At 46.2% G+C, this 19,282-nt stretch overlaps 1 protein-coding gene across 1 annotated transcript in view; it reads right to left on the bottom strand.

Annotated features, from left to right (window-relative positions):
• Positions 1–19,282, bottom strand: part of EIF2S1 (eukaryotic translation initiation factor 2 subunit alpha) — a 201,768-nt gene that overhangs the window by 172,413 nt on the left and 10,073 nt on the right. The window contains exon 2 of the mRNA XM_069638721.1: positions 6,402–6,643. Within this exon, the coding sequence (XP_069494822.1) occupies positions 6,402–6,642 (241 nt within the window). The 5' untranslated portion in view covers position 6,643. The remainder of the gene's footprint in view (positions 1–6,401; positions 6,644–19,282) is intronic.

Below are 19,282 nucleotides of genomic sequence, written 5' to 3'. Positions count from 1 at the left end.
TCTCTGCCCTCTGCACCCAAAGCCTGGTCATCAGCATCCAGTCTGCTTTAACTCCCCTTTTCACAGAATTTCTGCTTTAAAAATGGTATCCATACATGTCCCCTACTCCCAGCGCTTTCAGTTAAGATCTTTTGTTTAAGTGTTCCCAGGTCCCGTTCTCGCTACTCCCCTTGGGAGTGCAATCTACCCTCCAGTTCCCAGATTTCTTTATCCAGGGTCTCCCCTTACAACCTTTGCTCAGGTTTCTTCTAGCTCCCTGCCATATTAGGGTCCCCCTCCATGCGGCCTTTCCCGCCTCCCACAGAGTTGTCTCTTCTAGTTCCCCATTGTCGTCGATCTGGAAGTATTCCTCCATCGCATCAGTGAGCTCTCCGTTAAAGAGCTTGTCCCGCCACAGGTACTCATTGCAGGGCCACATTGAGTCGCATTTTTTTATACTTCCCACCCCACCCCCATCTCATGGTCCATGGTGACCATATCATGGTCAGACAGCCTACTGGGCTGTCCGTGCTATTTTTTAACTGTTACCTGTGCTCTTTGCCTATTAGCAGGTAGTCGATTCTGGTGAAGGTCACGTGTACGCTTGATACAAATGTGTACCCCTTCTGGTCCAGGTGCAGGGCCCTCCAGTCGTCTAGCAGGCCTCTAGCTTCCATGCTCTAAATGTGTCCTACCCCTCCTCCCCCCACCATGGAGGATGCCAGCTGGTTTCAGCTCTTTTAACTTGCCTGTCCATTTGGGCATCTGCCCATGCATTAAAGTCCCCTCCTATGACTATGCCTTTGCTCCAGGCCATTATGAGGGCTTCTTCATTGAACGTGTTTTGACCCTGCTTGGGGGTGTATATCCCGGCTAATGTTACCATGGTCTCCTCCCACCTCCCCTGGACCAATAGGAGCCTAACTCCACCCCCCCAATCAGAGATTGCACCTCTGGGTTTAGCAGTCGGACCCTCCGGTATACAATCATGCCTACCTCTTTTTTGAGCGGCCGAGGCCCAAAAGGTTTGCCCCAACCCCTTTCCTCAGCAACCTTTCCTCCCCCGCTTTAAGTCAAGTCTTCGGAATGAAGAGTACGTCCACCGCTGCCCTCTCGAATTCTCCCACCACCAGGGACCTTTTGGTAGGGGAGTTCATTCCCTTGCGAGCCCACCCTTAGGAGGCTGGACCCTTTCACTATTTTCCCCATGCATTCCTGGGCTGGTGTCTCTTGCTTACATCCCTGAGCCGTCTTCTTCCCGTCCTGCCTCCATATCTCCTCAACTCTTCACCCTCTTAGCTTTAATCCAGTTTTTATTCTCCCTGCCCCCCCTCATAACCAACAACAGAACTAACATCAAGTTCCAACTATCAAGTACCCAACCCGTGGGACTCTGTATTGAGGCCCTCTTTAAACAAAGGGCCACTAGGTTACAAACTTCCACCCACCAGGGGGGTCATATGTTGTTATTTCCAATAGCCTTCCCCTTTTACCTCCCGAGTTCCTCCTTTACACTGCATCTAGGTCCCCTCTGGGCTCAGGGTGGCTTTGACGAGGATGGCGAGCTCAGTTTGATGTATTTCCTCCCCATTTTACTTCTCTTGCTCCTCTGGGGCCTTGCCTCGGCTTGCGTTGCCCTGGGAGAGAGTGCCCCCTGGAGGCTTGTTAAGGCTCGTGTCTGTGCTCTACCACAGATGTAGGACATGCTTTGCCTCCTCTGCTGTAGTGACTATATTCTTCTGCTATGACCTCAAATAGCAGTGCAAAGGGGTACGCCCACATGTACCGATTTCCTTTGTCGATGAGCCATGTTGCGAGCTGTCTGCATTCTCTCCTGCGCCTCAGGGTGAGGCTAGACAGGTCCTGAGACAATTTGACCTTTGATCCCTGATATTCTATTTCCTGTATTTGGTTTGCCCGGAGGAGGATTTCCGTTTTCTCTTTGTATTGGAGGAATTTCACTACCACGGAGCGCGGGCCGCCGCTGAACGCTCCCCTTCCCGGTGGGCCCTTTCAATCTGCATTGCTCTCGACCCTTCTAACCGAAAAAGAAGGTTCACAAAGTCCTGCACTTCATTCTCGACCTGGGCCGGTGTTTCTCCGTCTGGTTTCTCGAAGCTGACTATCCAGATAGTTGTCTCCCTTTCTCTATTCTTCTGGTCGAAGAGCTTAAGGGTGAATTCTTCCTCCATCAATTCTAGGTCTGTCATTTTGGTGTTCAGTTTCATCTCGACCATGTCGACGTTAATTTGGTTGTGCGCTAAGTTCTCCACCTTCCCCTCTATTTTCTCCATCTTTCCTCACAGTTCCGCAATGGACGTTTGGATGTCTGTGCACAGGGCCCATAACCCCCGCAATGTCCTCCATCGTGGAGTCGCCCATTTTTGGCACCAGGCTGGGGGAGTCTCGGGCTTGCTTAGCCTCTACCCTTCTAAACTGTACTGTTGCAGGTGGGAGGGCATTGTGCCAGCTGCCCCTCTTTCATGTGCGCTTATGTTGGTGCTGTGGCTGTTCCAAGAATTCTGGGGGGCCCCTGGGTTTGTTCCCAGAGGGCTTTATGCTGGTGGTTGCTACCTCTTGCTCGCCTGGAATCTGGGGTGGGGTCTGGTCCTCCGTTTCTACCTTCCCCTGGAGTCTATTAAATCCAGTCACCTGATGCTCTAAATCCTGGGTATATCTCAGAGTGCCGTCTGCCCTTTGGCTCCCTGTCGCTGTGCGTGGGCCCCGTGTGGCAGGTAGCCCCTGCCCCATTCCCACTGGGTGCTTTAGTACTGGTTTGGATAATGGAGGGGCTCCTCACCCCTTCTTGCTTAAGTGCTTATTGCCTTCCCTCCATGGTCCTTCCTTCGTTGCTCGCTGGGGCCTGGTTCCCGGATGCTTTAGTTGATTTGCCGTCCCTTTTCCTGTTTTGGCCTCCTCCTCACTCCTGGGGCCCATTGGTCCCTCTGTTGTATCTTCTCCCTGGTGGGGTCCCTTAGTGGGGGGTCCTGTGTCTGGTGGGTCCTGCACTGCTGCGCCCTTTTCTCTGTGCGGCTCAAGTGTGGGTGGCCTGAGTTTGCAGACCCGCTCGGTTTCGCTCTCTTTTGGTAATGTCGGGCTTTATTTCTCCCCCCCCTAGAATTAGCTCTTAGTCATCGCTTTATCCCTCCTCGGGTTACGGAGCTAGGATAGGCAGCCATTGCCATCCGCACACCCTAGTGGTCACCTCTTGCTCACCACATTAAAAAAAATGTATATATTTACACACACTTAAAGAGTGTTGGGGAGGCGGATGGATCAGATCAAATTTCACATCCGCTTTGAGGACAATTATGGACACCTGGTTGGTGTAGCTACCTTTTGCAGCAGTACCCAGGATACCTTGCTTCTGGTCGCTTGGCTGGGTGGGAGAAGCAGAGCATAGAGTGCAATTCAAAATGGTGCTGGACTCTCACTGCCACTGGGCCCTGTGACAAAGTCCTTTACCTTACTCTGGAGCCCTCTAGTGGGATGACCAAGGGGATTGGGCCACCTAGGGATAGTGGCCAAAGGACCTAGGGGTGGGTATAGGAAAGATGATCCCATGTACACATTCACTTAGCTCATGTCATTATGCATTACAAAAAGGGACCCATGACATCCGGTAAGTGCACGCCCCCCGCCTCCTGCTCACTCAATGAAAGTTTGGAAAAATATAGGGTCCGACTTCCCAGAAACTGTTGTGATCACTGCGAAGCACTAAAGCCAATCACTGGAGTTTCAGCCAGCTGCAGACGCGGCTGCACTGCGGTTGACCGACAGACGACCCCCCTCCCTCACAAGCCTCCCCTTTCCGCTCCCAAAGTATGTGCAAGCAGAGATTCAAAGATGGCCAGTCACGTAGGACATCAAATACATAAGATCTCAACACAGAAATCAAGTCAGACCAATCTTGTGGGCCCAATTATCTCGCACGTGCAAAACACAAAAACTGAACAGCCAACACCGGGAGGGGGTTCCACAGATTATAAAGAGGCTGACTCCAAAGCACTGTTTTGTGGGCGCTGGGAGAATCAGGTTGCAGTGGCCTTAGGAGCACGTTTTGAAAGGAGAGAGTTTGGAGAAACTAGAGAGAAAATAGGGAAAAGACGTGAGGGGGGCTAGAGACAGGGAGGGGAAGATTGGTTAGCCAAAGGAGGTTGGAAGTCATGAGTGGCATATATAGATTAGGATGAGGTTAGACCAGAGCAGAGGATTTGGGGGTGAGAAGGCAAGAAAAGTGGTTGCTTTTAAGAACAGGAAGGAATGAGAGGGCACGTTTGGCCAAACACAAGTGGTAAGGTGCGAGATCCAAATCAAACTGGGGTTAAATCAGGAATGCACCTGTAGCATCGAGGAAGAGCGGAATCAGGAGTAGTAAAGAGGTTGTGGAGAGGAAGAAAACGAGACCATAAGGGGCTGATCGGGCACTGTGCCTTGCTTGTGGACCCAGGTGGTTCGATCTTAGGCAGAGGGAACAGTATCAATTATATCAGCCCGTGGTGGAGGCACAGTGGCGTCTAAAGGAACTACAGGAAGATCACAGGTCAGAGCCCACCATCAACAAGAGACTGACAGGGGGAGCGGGGGGGGATGCAGAGTTATTACCTCAGACTGAACGACAGGAAGGTACCCCAAACCTTTGGTAACTTTATAATACTACCCTTGAACTAATGAAACTTTTGAAAAAGAGACCAATCTGAAACTGTTTGAGGGGAGCTTCGTGTGTTAAAAGTGGTTTGGACAAAATCTCGTTTTGGCCTCTTTGACCAAGTCAAAAGGTAGATCCATTCTGGAAGCCTACCAATGGTCAGAATCGACAAGACTGCCCTGGTATCTATAAAGGCACCCCTGAATCAGCACGAAGGGATTGGTGTAGTTTGGAAAAAATGGAAATCCCATCGAGGTACACTTCCACTGATATGCATGCAGAACAACCTAAATCTTTGGCAATTTTGAAGACGGAGCACAGGAGATGCTAAACATTTGCTCTATATCTAACCTGCCATGCATACATTCCCCCAGAGTTCCCTGAAGTTCAACCAACACCCCTCAGTCCATGGAGGCTTTACAAACGGTCTCCAAACCCTCAATCTTCCTCTCAAGCATGATAACGGGTATCTTAGGGAATATCCCCAGCAATACAAATCCCATGTATATATGCCTTATGAACCTGCCACATAATTCCTCATGATTCCACAGAGCCCAGATTTTCATCAAATAGCATCCCTCCACCCCATGGGAATAAAGCATCTTCTAAAACACTGCTAAAACATTGCTCCCCACCAACCCCTGTCTTCCTCCTCTCCCTCTTCCACCCCCCACCTCCCCAGTATTAGAAAATAAATGTAATCCACAAAACCTCAACCTTAGGGGTTGCATGTAATATATGAATACATACAAAATTAAAAAAAACTTCAAATCACCCCTAACAAAACTGTCACAAGTAGGAACCTGCCATGAGGGTCAGAGTAATGCCCTTAAGAGACCGTCAAAATCAGAAAATGATTTAAGATTGCCATGCCCTGCAAATGAACTGTATAGCTAGAGAAGTAGAAATGACAGCCCCAGAAACTTGCAAAGAACCCCTACCTAGAAGCTGTCAAACATGTACGTATGAAGACAATAATAATAATGCGATGCTGTGACAACTTACTTTTTATGGGGTGGTTACAGCCCCAACATTCCATGAGAAAAGTCTATGGGACATTGGATTTTGCAGACCCCATGAAAGGACGGTTGGGGGGGGAGGGAGATGGAGTGGTAGGTAGCAAGCTAGAAGAGCTGAAAGGTTTTCCTAACACCGCCATACACCCCCCCAACCCATTTTCGTTTCCACGAACAGTAATGTGTCTGACTGGAGCTATAACTGGTAGGCATAGTCAGGCAGATCTAGTTTATAATCTTCTGGTTGTTATTAGGTCAAACCATCAGCTGCTTTAGAAAAACATAAAGGTAATCAAGGCTAGCAAACAAATTTAATTTCAGATTCTAGAATCTGAAAGCACATGGTTGCATTGGGAGGGCAAGAACAGATCCAATGTAACCTCATGTGTCAAATTTAACCATCATGTGCTTCGAATCAATTGGTTGCAGGGTGAGAAGAGAGCAAAACGGGGGCATGGGCCGTCTTTTCCACCCTAGCAATAAAGCCAATTAAAGGTATGGAGAGATGCCTGGGTGTGGAGAGGGTAAGGGGCAGTGGTGAGGCACTGGGTGGGGGACAAATAGCACACCCCATTGTTCCCCTTGTAGTTCCCCATTGGTTGATACCATTATAGGGCGACACAGCCCATATCTTACTGTGTCCCACCTCGTTTCACGCCAGAAAAGAGAAACTAGAGATTGGAAGGTTTATGGGTAGGCTCAAGATGCAAGCTACAAGTATGGATTACATTGTTTTCAAAGAGCCTTTGCTACTCTACCTTTGTCTTTGTCAACTCGGATGACAACAACACACTCATTCCGGCCAATGCGAATAAGTTTGTTGATCGATCGAATGCGCCTCCTGGACAGCTCACTAAGCAGAATCATGCCTTCTATGTTGTTGTACTCCAGAAGGCTGACATAGGCCCCCATTTCTGCGATGGAGCGTACATTTACCATGACTACATCGTCCACCTCCGGGAACTTGTGCTGGTAGAACCTGCAGCCAAGGGCAGGCATCCTGAAAAAGAAAAGAAAGAAATCTCAAATACAAAACCGTGCAGTAGGACTGAATTTCAACTCACTCCGCGGAAGTGACCAGAGTTATGGAGCCAGCTTGCCTCTGAAAGGATTACAGTAAACCACTCAGGGAATTGGAGTAAGACAACCTGGCTGCGAGGACACATTTTGAATATACAGGAGAAAGCGACCAGCGCACACCTACTCTAACAAAACGTGCAGTTAAGTTTTCAGCAGAAAATAAAATTGACTTGTGTGCAAGGGAGGTAAAACCGACATGGCATGGAGCCGAGGGAACAATGATGTCCTGGGACTGGACACCCATGCACACCTTATTACCGTAAATTGCAGCTAAAAGTAATCAAACATTCAAATCAGCCAAAAGTAACTTAAATAACAAATCTCAGAGAAAACAATGCTGAACAGCAATTTCTTAGAAGCTTCTTTATTTGTAGAGAACAATGCTCAAGGCGTTTCCAGGGGGAACCACCTGTAAATACAACAAATAGTGTAACATTTCGGTTGAAAACAATCATTTACCAATAACACAATCGTGTGCCTATTAGAAAGATCACCAAGTCCGAATTTGCAGTGTAAAAAAAATAATAGATTTAAAAAAAACAAATTACATTTTTAAAAAACAAATTAAATAATAATAAAAAAAACACCTGCACAGTGTCTTGTTGCTGTTCAAAATATTGGAAAACTCAAACAGAGAAGAAAGAACCGGAAAGAAACGCAAACAAAAACTTGACTACACCTGTAGGTACCAAAATAAGTTACATGTATACGTATAATGCGGTGTTCACATATCTCCCAAGTGATGATTTAATTAAACACCCAGGTGTTATTCAAGCTACTTAACTACTGATTTGAAGGTTGATTAATTTTGGCTGTAATTACAGCAATAAGGTGTGCAGGGAACCGGTAGATCCTGTCCTAGGACAAAGTATGAATGCAATCACAAAAAGGTAAATGCAAGACACTGGTGTTCAACAAGATTACCCTGGTAAGCAACCAAATAAAGACAGTTCCACCATAGGCATACCATCTTAACAACCCCCCCTCCCCCAAACCTTGATACATATTTAAATATTTTAACAAGCTTTCTACTTTGGTAGCAGTGCAACCCTCGTATGTTAATACAAACAGGACAGGCCTCCAATGCAGCAGTAGATGAACGCTTCAGAAAGAAAGAAAACATCCACACAACATTTTTAAAAGCCATTTTCTCACAATAGTTACCAACGCATAAAGGTTTACAAAATGTCCTACACCCCTTTAGCTTACACCAAACATCTTCACCCACCAGAAAAGCACAGGCAGGCAGGCGGTTGAATCCCCTTTTCTTACTTTCCATAACCTGAACAAAGAGCAATAATAAGCTGAGTTGCTATGTGTCTAGCTAAGCACGAAACAGAAGGGGAGACAAATTCAAAAACATACATGGTTTTTTCATAAGACGTATGAAAACATAACTTCCACATACATTCATCATGGCAAGCCATTTATTTCACTACAGGGTTCTTATGTAAAGGCTAGGAAAAATAAATTAGTTAGCAAATAGAATTACAAATCTTAAATTAGCATGCTGCTTTCCCAAGCGATTTGGGTGGCTGGAAAAGCAGGTTGTGCTACAAGATAACGCTTGCATTTCATCAGGGTGCAACATTTGCACTCGCCCCTAGCTGGCAATAATGGACTCTCGAGTAAGAAACGGTGTGCCGTCTGTATGCATAGATAGCATCGAGGTGGCGAGTGACACTTTCATGGCTGGCTTTAGCTGCAACAAAATTGGGCACCCTTGTTTCATGCAGGTCATTCATTAGCTCCTCTACCCCAGGCCACCATTTCGTTCTTGACACACTGGAACTGACGACCTGAAAACCTCCCCCACACACGTCCCAGTCATACCCTTAAACATGCTTGACCTCCCTCGTCGGCTGTCACCATAGACATAGAAATAGGGCTGATGAATCCGTGGCAGCCACATTTGTTGGAGTTGTTTTTTTTAAAGATGTCATTTTCTTAAGTGCCAAGGACGTGTATGCTCGTCCTTTTTGCATAGACTTGCATAATAGCCTGGCTAAAGGGGGTTAAAGGAAAAAACGAGTGAGGTTTGGTGGTAAGGAGAGATTTGCATTTATTTACATTGTTCAAAGGAATCCTGAAGAGATTTTGCTTGATGTTACAATGCATAGTCCCGCCAGTGCCCTGGCAAGGGGAGAGCCTCCAGTGTACGGGAATGATCTGCCTACTTTCCATGGCCAAACCAATTAGTTATTCTGAAACACATCAAGCTTGGCTAAGGGCCTGGATTCTTGCTTACAACATGGGTTTACGTGTCTCTCCCCATTACCTTCAGGGGGTGTGGGTGGTAGTAGAGAGTTAACTGGGTGCTCCTACTACTTTTATTTTTTAGAGAATGTGGCTGCATTTCCCTGGTTAAGTGCGTACAGCTTTCCAGCACGCCTAGGTGCAATTGTCTGCGATTTAGTATAGTGATGGGACCTAGCTTCAAAAACATCTCAGCACTAAATGGCAAACCGCACGTTGAGTCCGGCCATAAGTGCCTGCAATGCACAAGATTAAGAGTGAAGATGCATATTTAAAATTAGTTTCAATTCTTGAGGGGGCATTTTTAATTAGGTACAAACTAGATTTCTAAATGATACTTTTAGTAAAGCACAATTTCTTTACACGGAATTTCTGTAAGTGAATATACGTGTTTGTATCCGTAAGACACCAACTAACACTATAAAACATATTTGCAGGGGACCGATCTGCAGGAGTTCCTGGCCAGAAAGCATTAACAGAGCACTGCAGGCCGCATCAGGGAACTGTCCATTTGTTTTCCTTAGGGTAATCACCTAATAAAGATGGAATAGCGGCCAGTAACCTGGGAACTATTTGGGGACGAAGCCAGGTACAGGATGGCAGAAGGCTTTAGGGGCCATAAAGACTTAAACTTGATAAATTGCACAATACAAAGCCAGTGTGACGTCTTTAGCGCTGGAGCGATGTGGCATGTTCAACAAGGTAAGGCTCACGAAGACTGCATGGTTTTGCGACGTTTGCGCAGTTTTTTCAGGCGACACGATACAGACCCATTGAACTAGTGAGGCCATCAGAAGGCCTTGGAAGATCTGGGTGTTTGTGTGTGGGCTATTTAAGGGGAGGGGCAATCTAACCATCCCATCAGCTTAATGTGTTTGGATAACTTACTAAATGTCTTCCATGGGGAGTTGCCTTTTCATTTGTGGCCAATAACACGTACGAAGGAATGGAGCATATATACACCAATGTTCGGACAATGGAGAAAGACGAATTCGGTTTTCCCGATTATGATCTGTCACCATTTCCTATTCACTGGTTCCTTGCACCGGTAGCTTTAATTCCATTTTGTTCCACAAATCATGGTTATAGGCTTTCTAGGTCTTAAAATGACCCGGACAGTTTATATATTGAAAAAAGGGACTAAATATACCAGAATAAACCTACAGGGTTTAATGACCATAGGTCTATGTGACAGGTTGCATATTTATGCAAAAGAAATAAAAATGATAAATTACAGACCGGCTAGACATTCATTCAATTTGACTTTGAGGACCTATGTTATTGACCTAAAACCATGAAATAAATGTATCAAATGTATAAGAAGACCAACATACAGGTTTGTCTGAAAGCAGCAGGAAATACTGAGCAAGCATTACACAAAAAAGCCCCACTAACTGAAAAACCACTGAGCAAGCAGGCCCAACTCTAACATGATTGAATAGGTGAGCAGCTACTGCTAACAAATAGAATAACTTAACCAAGTTCCTCCTTGTCACTGTCCAAAGTGAGGTTGATAACTGATGCTACCCCTCAGACCGGACCCTTATGCTCCCTTACATCCGAACCACACTTCCCCGGGTGAGTAATAAATGGTGCTGAAAGACATCTTTTTTTTTGCCATTCTCCTAACAAACAGGTTTTAGGATGTTGCTCCTGCAGAGCCGAATTCCCAAGCGAGGTCAGCACACCTCTCACTCTTCTGCCTACGGATTACCAGTTTCCAGTCTCGATTGCTGTGATCTGTACAATGGAAGCTGAATATCGTAGTTTCAGAGACAGCCAACGAAATGGCGGAAGCGCTTTAATGTCACATGGGTGCCACTTATGGGCCATGTTTTCCTTCACCCCAATTTGTTTTCTGGGAAGATTTAAGCTTTGGTTTGCTTCTCGTGGGGAAATCTTTTCTTATAGCTGAAGGCTGCTAGATTTCCTGAATTAAAATGTGGCGAGCTCAAAAGGCCGGTTGTATATGACCCAATGTGGTGGTGGGGGGGAAATTGGTGTGGAGCATGTTACAGCCAAGGAACTACCCGAAAGAATCCCAGTAATCATCCAAAACGCAGACCTGCGCTATGGCTTATTTGTGGAAAATAAAAGACGACACTTTGGTTACTCAATTTCTAACAAAACGATGGGCTGAACAAGGACTTTTTACTGGAGGTTCTTGATAATATGGAACCCTGACCAAAACCACTGCAACACAAGTGGCGTTCTATAGAAGGAGCAAGCAGAGAATCAAAGATGTGGCTTTGGCGTGCTCCACTGCCAGGGCCGTTTCCTCTGTCGTATCCTGGTTTAGGAGACCGCAGCTTCATGTCGAAGGGATGTGAAGGATTTGGTGCACTAGTGTGGAAAATGAGGCAGCAGGGATGCTGCATACTCAAAGTGAAATAATATGGCACCAGCGTGTGCAGTACCGGGACAGTCTGTGGCCCATCGGCACCAGTCATAAACCAAAATGGCACCCAAGCAGCCACAAACGGAAACCCAGTTAACATTTATTTTCCATCCTTGCCCATTGCAAAGTACAAAATCTGACTCCTGGAATCAGTGGTGGAAGTTTCAGATCAGGAGAGGACACCGCCAGGTGGCTGAGACTTCCGACATCTATGGTATACTGAAAGTAGATGGTTTGGAGAGTCAATAAGCCATTGTCAAAATTGACCCAGGAAGAGTAGCAGTGAAATGCCTCAAAATCTGAGATTACTCTAGCACCCAAGTAGGGGAAATTGCTAAGAGTTAAGAGGTGGTCTCTGGAATCTAGGGAATGGGGAGGAAGAGGTCTATTGATGAGAACTATCCTAGTGGTGTTTTCTGATGGTCATGGAATCAGAAGAAATGACTGAATCCAAAGGTCCGACCTGACCAAAAGTCAGGAAAATGCATACCATCAAATGTTCAAACCTTTGGTGGTATGCATTTAAGGTAGGTTACAAAAGACTGCATATATACTATATATAGTATAGTGAGCGGGGGAAATCCCTGCAGCTGCCCGAAATAAAAAAATAAAACAAAGAAAAGAACAAAAAGGACCCTGCAGCGCTGGTTCCCGATCACGGAATTGAAATGGCACCGCTGGGACACAAGGCTTCTTAAAAGGTAAGTAGGGTTTGGTTATGTTGGAGGTGGGGGTGTAGGTATGTAGGGTTTTGAAATATGTACGCATGGCAAACCTTTTGTGGTGCTTACATTTCCCATGCAAACTTTTCCGTCGCTGACTTTTTCCGTGACGGATAAAACACGCAGATCCATGTTCATGCCAGGAAAGGCCCAGATATAAGCAGCAGTTGCTAAGGAGATTGTATCTAAGAACAAGAGGATACAAATGTTCCCGGATCTCACTGATGGGATCAACTGACATGACAGTCAGAGAGGGACTTGGCAAACACGGAGTATCACAGCCTCCGTTTTATATCCTTCCTCAACATAGGGTAAATCATAAAGGTACGTTATACCATTTAGAAGCAGTTAGATCGGCTGAAATATTTTAGGGCTTGGATACAGGAACTGGGAGTGTTGACAGCTGAGGGAGAAGATTGTCACCCAACCTGCTGCTACTCAGTTTTTATTGAATTTACACCAGATGACTTTGGTGGCAATGCAGGTATTTCTTCCGTTTCTTTTGGTGTTATTAAGCTTTCTAGTTCCCCCTACCCTCCCAGAGAGATTGGAAGACCATTGTGGCATGATCTTTAGTTTGTTTTTTCATTAAGGGGAGCGGGTGCTGGGGAAATAAATAAAGGAGGAGGGGTTAAGGACGGAGTTGCAGTATTAAATACTATGGTGCCATACAACAGGTGTGCTTTGTGTCTCATGTCAAAAGCCCCCTCTTAATAAGCTTTAATAAACAAACAGATGTTGGGAAAAGACAACAGCATTTACATTTTTATTTTTTTTAAGCATGGTTGCAAGCTACTAGCTAGCCATAAAAAGTCACTCACCACCACAATGCTACACATATACTTGCTAGGACTTATCTGCACTATTCGTCCCTTCTCCCCAGAGGGGATCTACCCCCCTGGAGGCTAGGGAGGTGAGCCCGCTCAGCAAGGGGTCTGGGCAAGTGGGACCTCACTGGGAGGGACTCCCCTCTTGGGGACAAGGACTTGCATTCTCGTAAGGGAACTCCCAGTCCAGAACACGTTATTGGCCTACATGGGGATTGGAAATAACTTGTCACTTCTTTTAGACTCTCCCAATTGTGACATTTCCCCAATCTCTTTGGCTTCAGGTAATAGTGGATCTCGGCAGCAAGGACAGCCTACAGGAGTGGAGCCACATTGGACCGGAGAGCCAGCTGTGGTGTGGCGAGCAAGCAAATCACTAGGGAGATGCTGTAAGGATGGTGTCCTGACCAGCAAAGAAGCCAAGGTCAAGAGAGACAGGGGACAAAGTGACCATCTCGCTTGGTGGACGACCACACTGAAGCTGTGGGGAGCCTGGGTCCGGTTAACAAACACTGAGACCAGACAGCAACAGAGATTGGATACCAGAACTCTGCATGAAAAGTGCATTGCTCCGAAGATGTAACACCGCCGAGTGAGGCGAACACTAGTAACAGAGTATGGAAAAGGGTTACAGGAGCCAGATAAACCAGAGCAGGCAGACACTCTACTGAAGCAGAGCAAAAGCAAGCCTTTCAGAGGGCTTTGGAGAGCCCTGAAAAACCAAAAGAAATTAATACTCAAGGCTAGAAGCCTCAAGGGTTACGGTAGCCAGACTAACCCCAAGCAAGCAGACACCATAGCAAAGAAAGACTCTCAGAGCGACAGAGGGTCTAGGAGAGCCCTAAGAAATTGACGAACATTATTATTCAAGGTGGGGATAGACACAAGGGTTTCAGGAGCCCTGAAAACCCGAACGGGGAGACACCCCACAGAGGCCGCGTTGTAGTAAGCCAGTCGGAGGGCTAATACAGAGCCCTGGAAACAAGTAACATGAGCAGAACTGGAGAGAGAAAAACTGGAGGGCTCGAGTTCCTAAACACCAAACGAGAACATTGTCGAGCACCAATTTGGAAATGACAAAATTTCAGCAAGTAAACTTTTTTCTTGGAAAGAGGGAACCATATGGAATTAAGATTTGGCATACCGAACCTGCAGGGAGGTGGAAGACTGTACTGCAAGAAACAATCTAACTTTTAAAACATCCTGAGAAAAGAATCCAAGTAATGGGCAAGGCAAAAGCTGAAGACAGAGGCCATTGCTCCTGCCTCCTTTCTTTGTTGGTTTTTCTTAAGTGGTAGGGCCAACCATTTATTTTGTGCTTTGACAAGCACTCTAACTTGTAGGGAACTTCCCTCATAGCGGTCGGGCTAGATCGGCGTTTATTTGTATTTTAATAATCAAAACCTAAACATGTTATCACTTTGACCAACTCCTTCTGGTTCGCTACACTAGCCAGTGGCTAGTGCAGATGTTGAGCGCTGTTCCAGGAAAATCTATGGACCATCAACAGACTGCGTGGAAGCATGCTCCAGAGAACAAAGCAGAGTATGAATTGTTTACTTTATTTATATAGCGCTCCAGACACAGGAGTAAAAGCTCACAAGCTCCATGCCAGGTAATAGATCCAGAGGACCAAAGCACAAAGGCCCATGGTTCTCTTGAGCCAGGGAATAGGATATCCTGTATAGTGCCCTTGGAAAAAAATTGCTACCTTCTGCAACGTTAAAGGAATTACAGATTGCCAATAATGCACTTTTCATCTGTGTAGGGATTCTGCCTAGATTTTGCTTTTAAACTATGGCAGTTCAGTCATTTGCCAAGTGATCGGTTTTGTGGAATGGTTGTCATGAATATCCCCAGAGGGCCCACAAGAGTGTGAAATCTTTAGAACGTGGAGACATCCACCATCCGGTATCTATCAAAGCAGGTGGTACATAGAAGGCAAACACGAGGACAAAGAAGCAGGGTTGGAAATTGAGGGGCGCTTGGAGATATGTAGCGCTGGCTTGTAGCCTAGAAGAGCCTGGTTAGCTTGATACCAGTAGCTACTTTTGGCTCCCCCAGGCCAACTGATGCTGAACACACACATACGTGGATTTATCTCTATGCGTTTGTGACAATCTATAAACATCAAGACCAATCTATACACCATTTAAAGCATTGGGGGGGGGGGAGATCATAAATAGACAAATTATATATTTGCATCTGATGTGGAAGTTAAATTTGCAGAATGCTGTGTACTAGCTCCTGGTTCCTCAATGCTAGCTCTTGGTCATTGGTTAATGCTGGATAACCAGGGGGTGCTTTTAGCTACTGCTTATCAACTTTTAATTTCGATCCCAGAAGAAGCCCTGCCTCCTTGTGCCATTTGCCCAATTCTGCTGCTCAAGGAGTAGGAGAAGACCTGGGACCAATACCTTCAGGCAGGATGAGGCTGCCCCCTTACTGGAACTACCGACAATGAGGTTACACAAGAAATCAAGCTTGCACCTAAGAAGGGGAGGGATATTCTGACGCTCTTCTGCAGATCAGCCTTCTATCCAGAGGAAGCAGGCCCAGAGGTCAGAGCCCACAGAGGTGGTAGCTTATTTGGTAAGAGGATACTGAAACAAATTTGAAGTCATTTGGGTTTTTCTCCAAATGTCTCCATACACATCAAAGGTTAGAGTACCAGAGGCCATTCCTTGCAGACAAAGAAAAATGGTGTCCCTAATAGATGGAGCTTAACAAACAACCGTTCCCCTCAACCTGCAGGTCCAATCAAACAAGGTTAAGGTTTGTACCTCTGGTAAGGCTAAAGACCACTTTGCAAATTCCATGTGGTTTGACTGTTCGACTGTTAATCAGGCCAGCTACACAAAGTAACCAAGGGCCCTCGCATTAGGATGCCATTAACTAGAATTTCCCATCTTCTCAGATTGGAGGTTTGTATAGGTTCTACGTAATCCAAACCTTCTAAACCATAGTAGTGGAAGGAGCTAAGTGTTCATCTTTCATGAGGAAATCCTGCAGGAAATGTTTTACCCAAAATGCCTTTGAACGATGTAGGTGCTTTGGTGTAAAGACAAACATGGCTCCCCCACCCATTTACGCAGGCAGGATGCAGCAGAGAATACCCAATAGGTTACCACTGCCTTGACGTTCAATTCCCCAGCCTCCATTAACACGCAGGGTCCAAGAGAATAGAGAGGTAAATTGGTTCCATTAATTGTCAAAGTTTATTCCCTACCAGAGCAAAAAAAAGGTCCTACACATCGTGTAAATGGGCCAAGTAGGGTTGCAAGGGACCAGCACTAAGTCCACCAATGATGGCTAGACTATTTCACAGTTTTTTTTTTAAGGGGTTATGTATTAGAAGCTTCTGTCACCTCCTCTGACATCAAGATCGCCCTTCAACTTCAATGTTGGCGAGTGAACAAAACATTACAAAACCAACAAAGGTCGATAAATGAAAACCACACACTGGGTAAGAATAGGCAGCGCTCAGATGCCCGAGGGTTCGTAGCGCTATATAAATGCTAAATTAGTATTAAAACGCTGGTGACAGGTCCACATAGTATTCTGCTAGACCATCAGAGGTTCCCTCAGATTCAGAGGACAGGGGCCCGATTACCATTATCTAGGTTATCTCGTTTATATGATTAGCACTCAAGTTCGAACACAAGTTCGAAGCCTTTTGAATGTAGTGTGCACCCATAGGAAAGGGTTCCATGGCCATCCACATTAAGGTTTCTGGCCGTTTTATTTATCCATTTCAGGTGCGAAGTAAAGCACTAATGGTCTTCAACTGTAGGTTTTCCAGCTGCCGAGGTTGATATCGCATTGGTTCCTTACACATCCATAAACCCTCCGAACAGGTCCTCATTGACGCCTGGTTCCGCCTGGTCACTTCGAAGAATGTGCATCCAGACTGGGGTCTCACAATCTCTGCTTCAGCCCTAAACAGACTGCATTTGAAGGGTTACTTGGCCTCTCGGAAAGCCCCAGAACTATGATCTGAGTGCAATGTTGCCTCTGCAAATGTCTTCATAGTCGAAGAGAATGGTGTGGCACATCCTTTTCGATTTGAGTTTTCATTCGTCCTATTCGTTTTGTCTTTGCTCAGAGCATCAGAGAGTTTGATAGAGACGATTCGGGGAAGCTTGTTTCCCCAGGATGTGATCATCTTGCAAAATTCTGATTTTAGCAGAATCATACAGCACTAGCAGCAGTTCCAAAGTGGGCCTGTCATCGTCCACGATACGCTATTTGCTTCTTCACTTTTGACTTTGTAGTGGATTGCATATTTTTCTTGAAAAGGCATCAACACGGGTTTTAGCATCATGGCTTCTCAAGACTTGCCTCAATTGCACAATATAGAAAGTCACACCCTGCACCACCGTTTGGTGTGAGTAGAAAGATTTTCCTAGACCGTATGTGCAGCCTTCAGAAGACCAAACCACACCCAGGTGGCAGGGCTTCTCTGTATATGCCAGACTCTCAAAGGTGTATACTTACCAGAGCATTCAAGACTACACTCAAGACAGGAGCAGGGTGAAGATTTTTTTTGAAAAAAATAATAAAATCACACAGTATTGGAGTGTCCACATAGTATGTATGCCAAAGTACTCCTTATACAATTTAGCAGAAATGGAAATGCAGTATGTCACAAGTGAATAGCTTTTTAAGAGGTTTTAGGCCAATGACTACTGTGGAAGTCACTAAACGTGGCAAAGTTCGTAGATGCAGTGTTTTGCATAGGATTTTTAATAAGGCAGCAAAACCCAATGTTAGTGGAATGGATAAAGCAAATAGGCGCCATGTAAAGTGCAGCTGTCGTATTGGGGGGCAGTCATCACAAGTCAATGTTGTGCTTAGCTTGCACCCAATGCCTGCATGGGACCAGTGTTGTTCAATGAAAGAAAGATAAAACAGGTTGGCAAGCCTCTGGCTGGAAGGAAAAGTAGCTTTCAAAGTCACTGTTTAGCTGTAAAGATGCAAATTGTGCAGGAGGTTCCTGGCCAAAGCGGACAGTGCAGGATCCAGTAGGATGTTGCCGGGCTGGGTAAAGACTAAACCAATCCAGGGGATTTATTCATTTTATTTAGCATTTGTTAGGCACCGATTCAACAGAATTGTGTTTCAAAGCGCCACAAGGCTAAATGGGAAGGGAACAGGGCAAAGAATAACATTGGCAAAACAGTAAATATACAGTTCTGGTCCTACTAGGCCTTGTGGCATTAGGGCATGCAAGTGCATAGCAGTGCAGGAGATGGGGATGGAAGTGGGTGGGGAGCGCAAAGGAGTGGACAAGTGCTGTTGGAGGGAAGTGCCAAGGGGAGCAAGGAGGGGGCCTCAGGCTAAGTGCAGGCGATTCCCAAGTGTGGGATGCAAAGCCGCCAATCGGGGGCCCGGTGCCGATATCGACTGGGAAGAAGGGCCGGTTATCCTGTGAGAGTCATGAGTATCAAGCCACGGGTCTCGGCGGCAGTGGTGCGATTACCAAGGAAGGGAGAGAGGTAGAGAAAAACAGTTTCCAGAATTTAAGGAGGTCTGGCTCAAGTCCGAAAGGGGCAGGGAGGCTGTTCCAAAGGGAGGCACCAGCCAGGAGAGACCTACCCCCACCGCACTCTCTACATGGAGAAGCGTTTGACAGAGTTAGAGGAGCATAGGAGGAGTGAACGGTGGATAGCACAAGGGCAATGCGCTGTTCTTGGAAGCAAGACCACGCAGAACAACAGAGGTTTGTATCCCGGATCCGCGCTTAGAAACCGAACTCCAGTACGATATTAGGCGAATTATTTAAAAAACAATTTGATAAATAAATAGGGCTCTAGCAGGGGAGTAATCTAGGGAGGGAAGTTGGAGATATGTGGTACCAGGCCAGGCCCCAGAAAAGCTTGTGGATAATGCAGAAGGTCTGGAATTTGATACTTGCAGCCACCGTGAGCCAGTGGAGAGATTGTAGGGCTGGAGAGCATTGGTCCCTGGGCATCAGGCCAATGATACGTCTTGCAACCCTATTCTGGATTAACTGGAGGGGGCGTAGGAAGGAAAGAGGGAGATTGAGAAAAAGGCTGTTGCAAAAAGGCTGTTGCAGTAGTCCAGCCTAGAGAGGACCAGAGCTCTGGAGACATTGAGCTTTGGGAGGAAGGTGGGGAAGATGAGGAAAGGAGACTGCCTATCAGAAGATGGGGCTGGAAGTGGAACTTCTTGATAAGGTCCTTGTGAGGGGTGAAGGAGAGAGAAGAGTCGAAGATGCCCCATGTTTTTGGCCTCACAGGGTGGTGGGCGGAGAGGGCAGGAGGTAAAGAGGGTGCAGGTGTTCCTTCCAAAAAGAAGGATCTCCGTCTTACTGAAGACGGATCGTTAGCTGT

This window comes from Ambystoma mexicanum, chromosome 14, assembly GCF_040938575.1.
Source record: "Ambystoma mexicanum isolate Mex_15411 chromosome 14, UKY_AmexF1_1, whole genome shotgun sequence".
Taxonomy (NCBI): Eukaryota; Metazoa; Chordata; class Amphibia; order Caudata; family Ambystomatidae; genus Ambystoma; species Ambystoma mexicanum.
The sequence above is the reverse complement of the archived record's forward strand: the minus strand, read 5'-3'. Positions and strand labels throughout refer to the sequence as shown.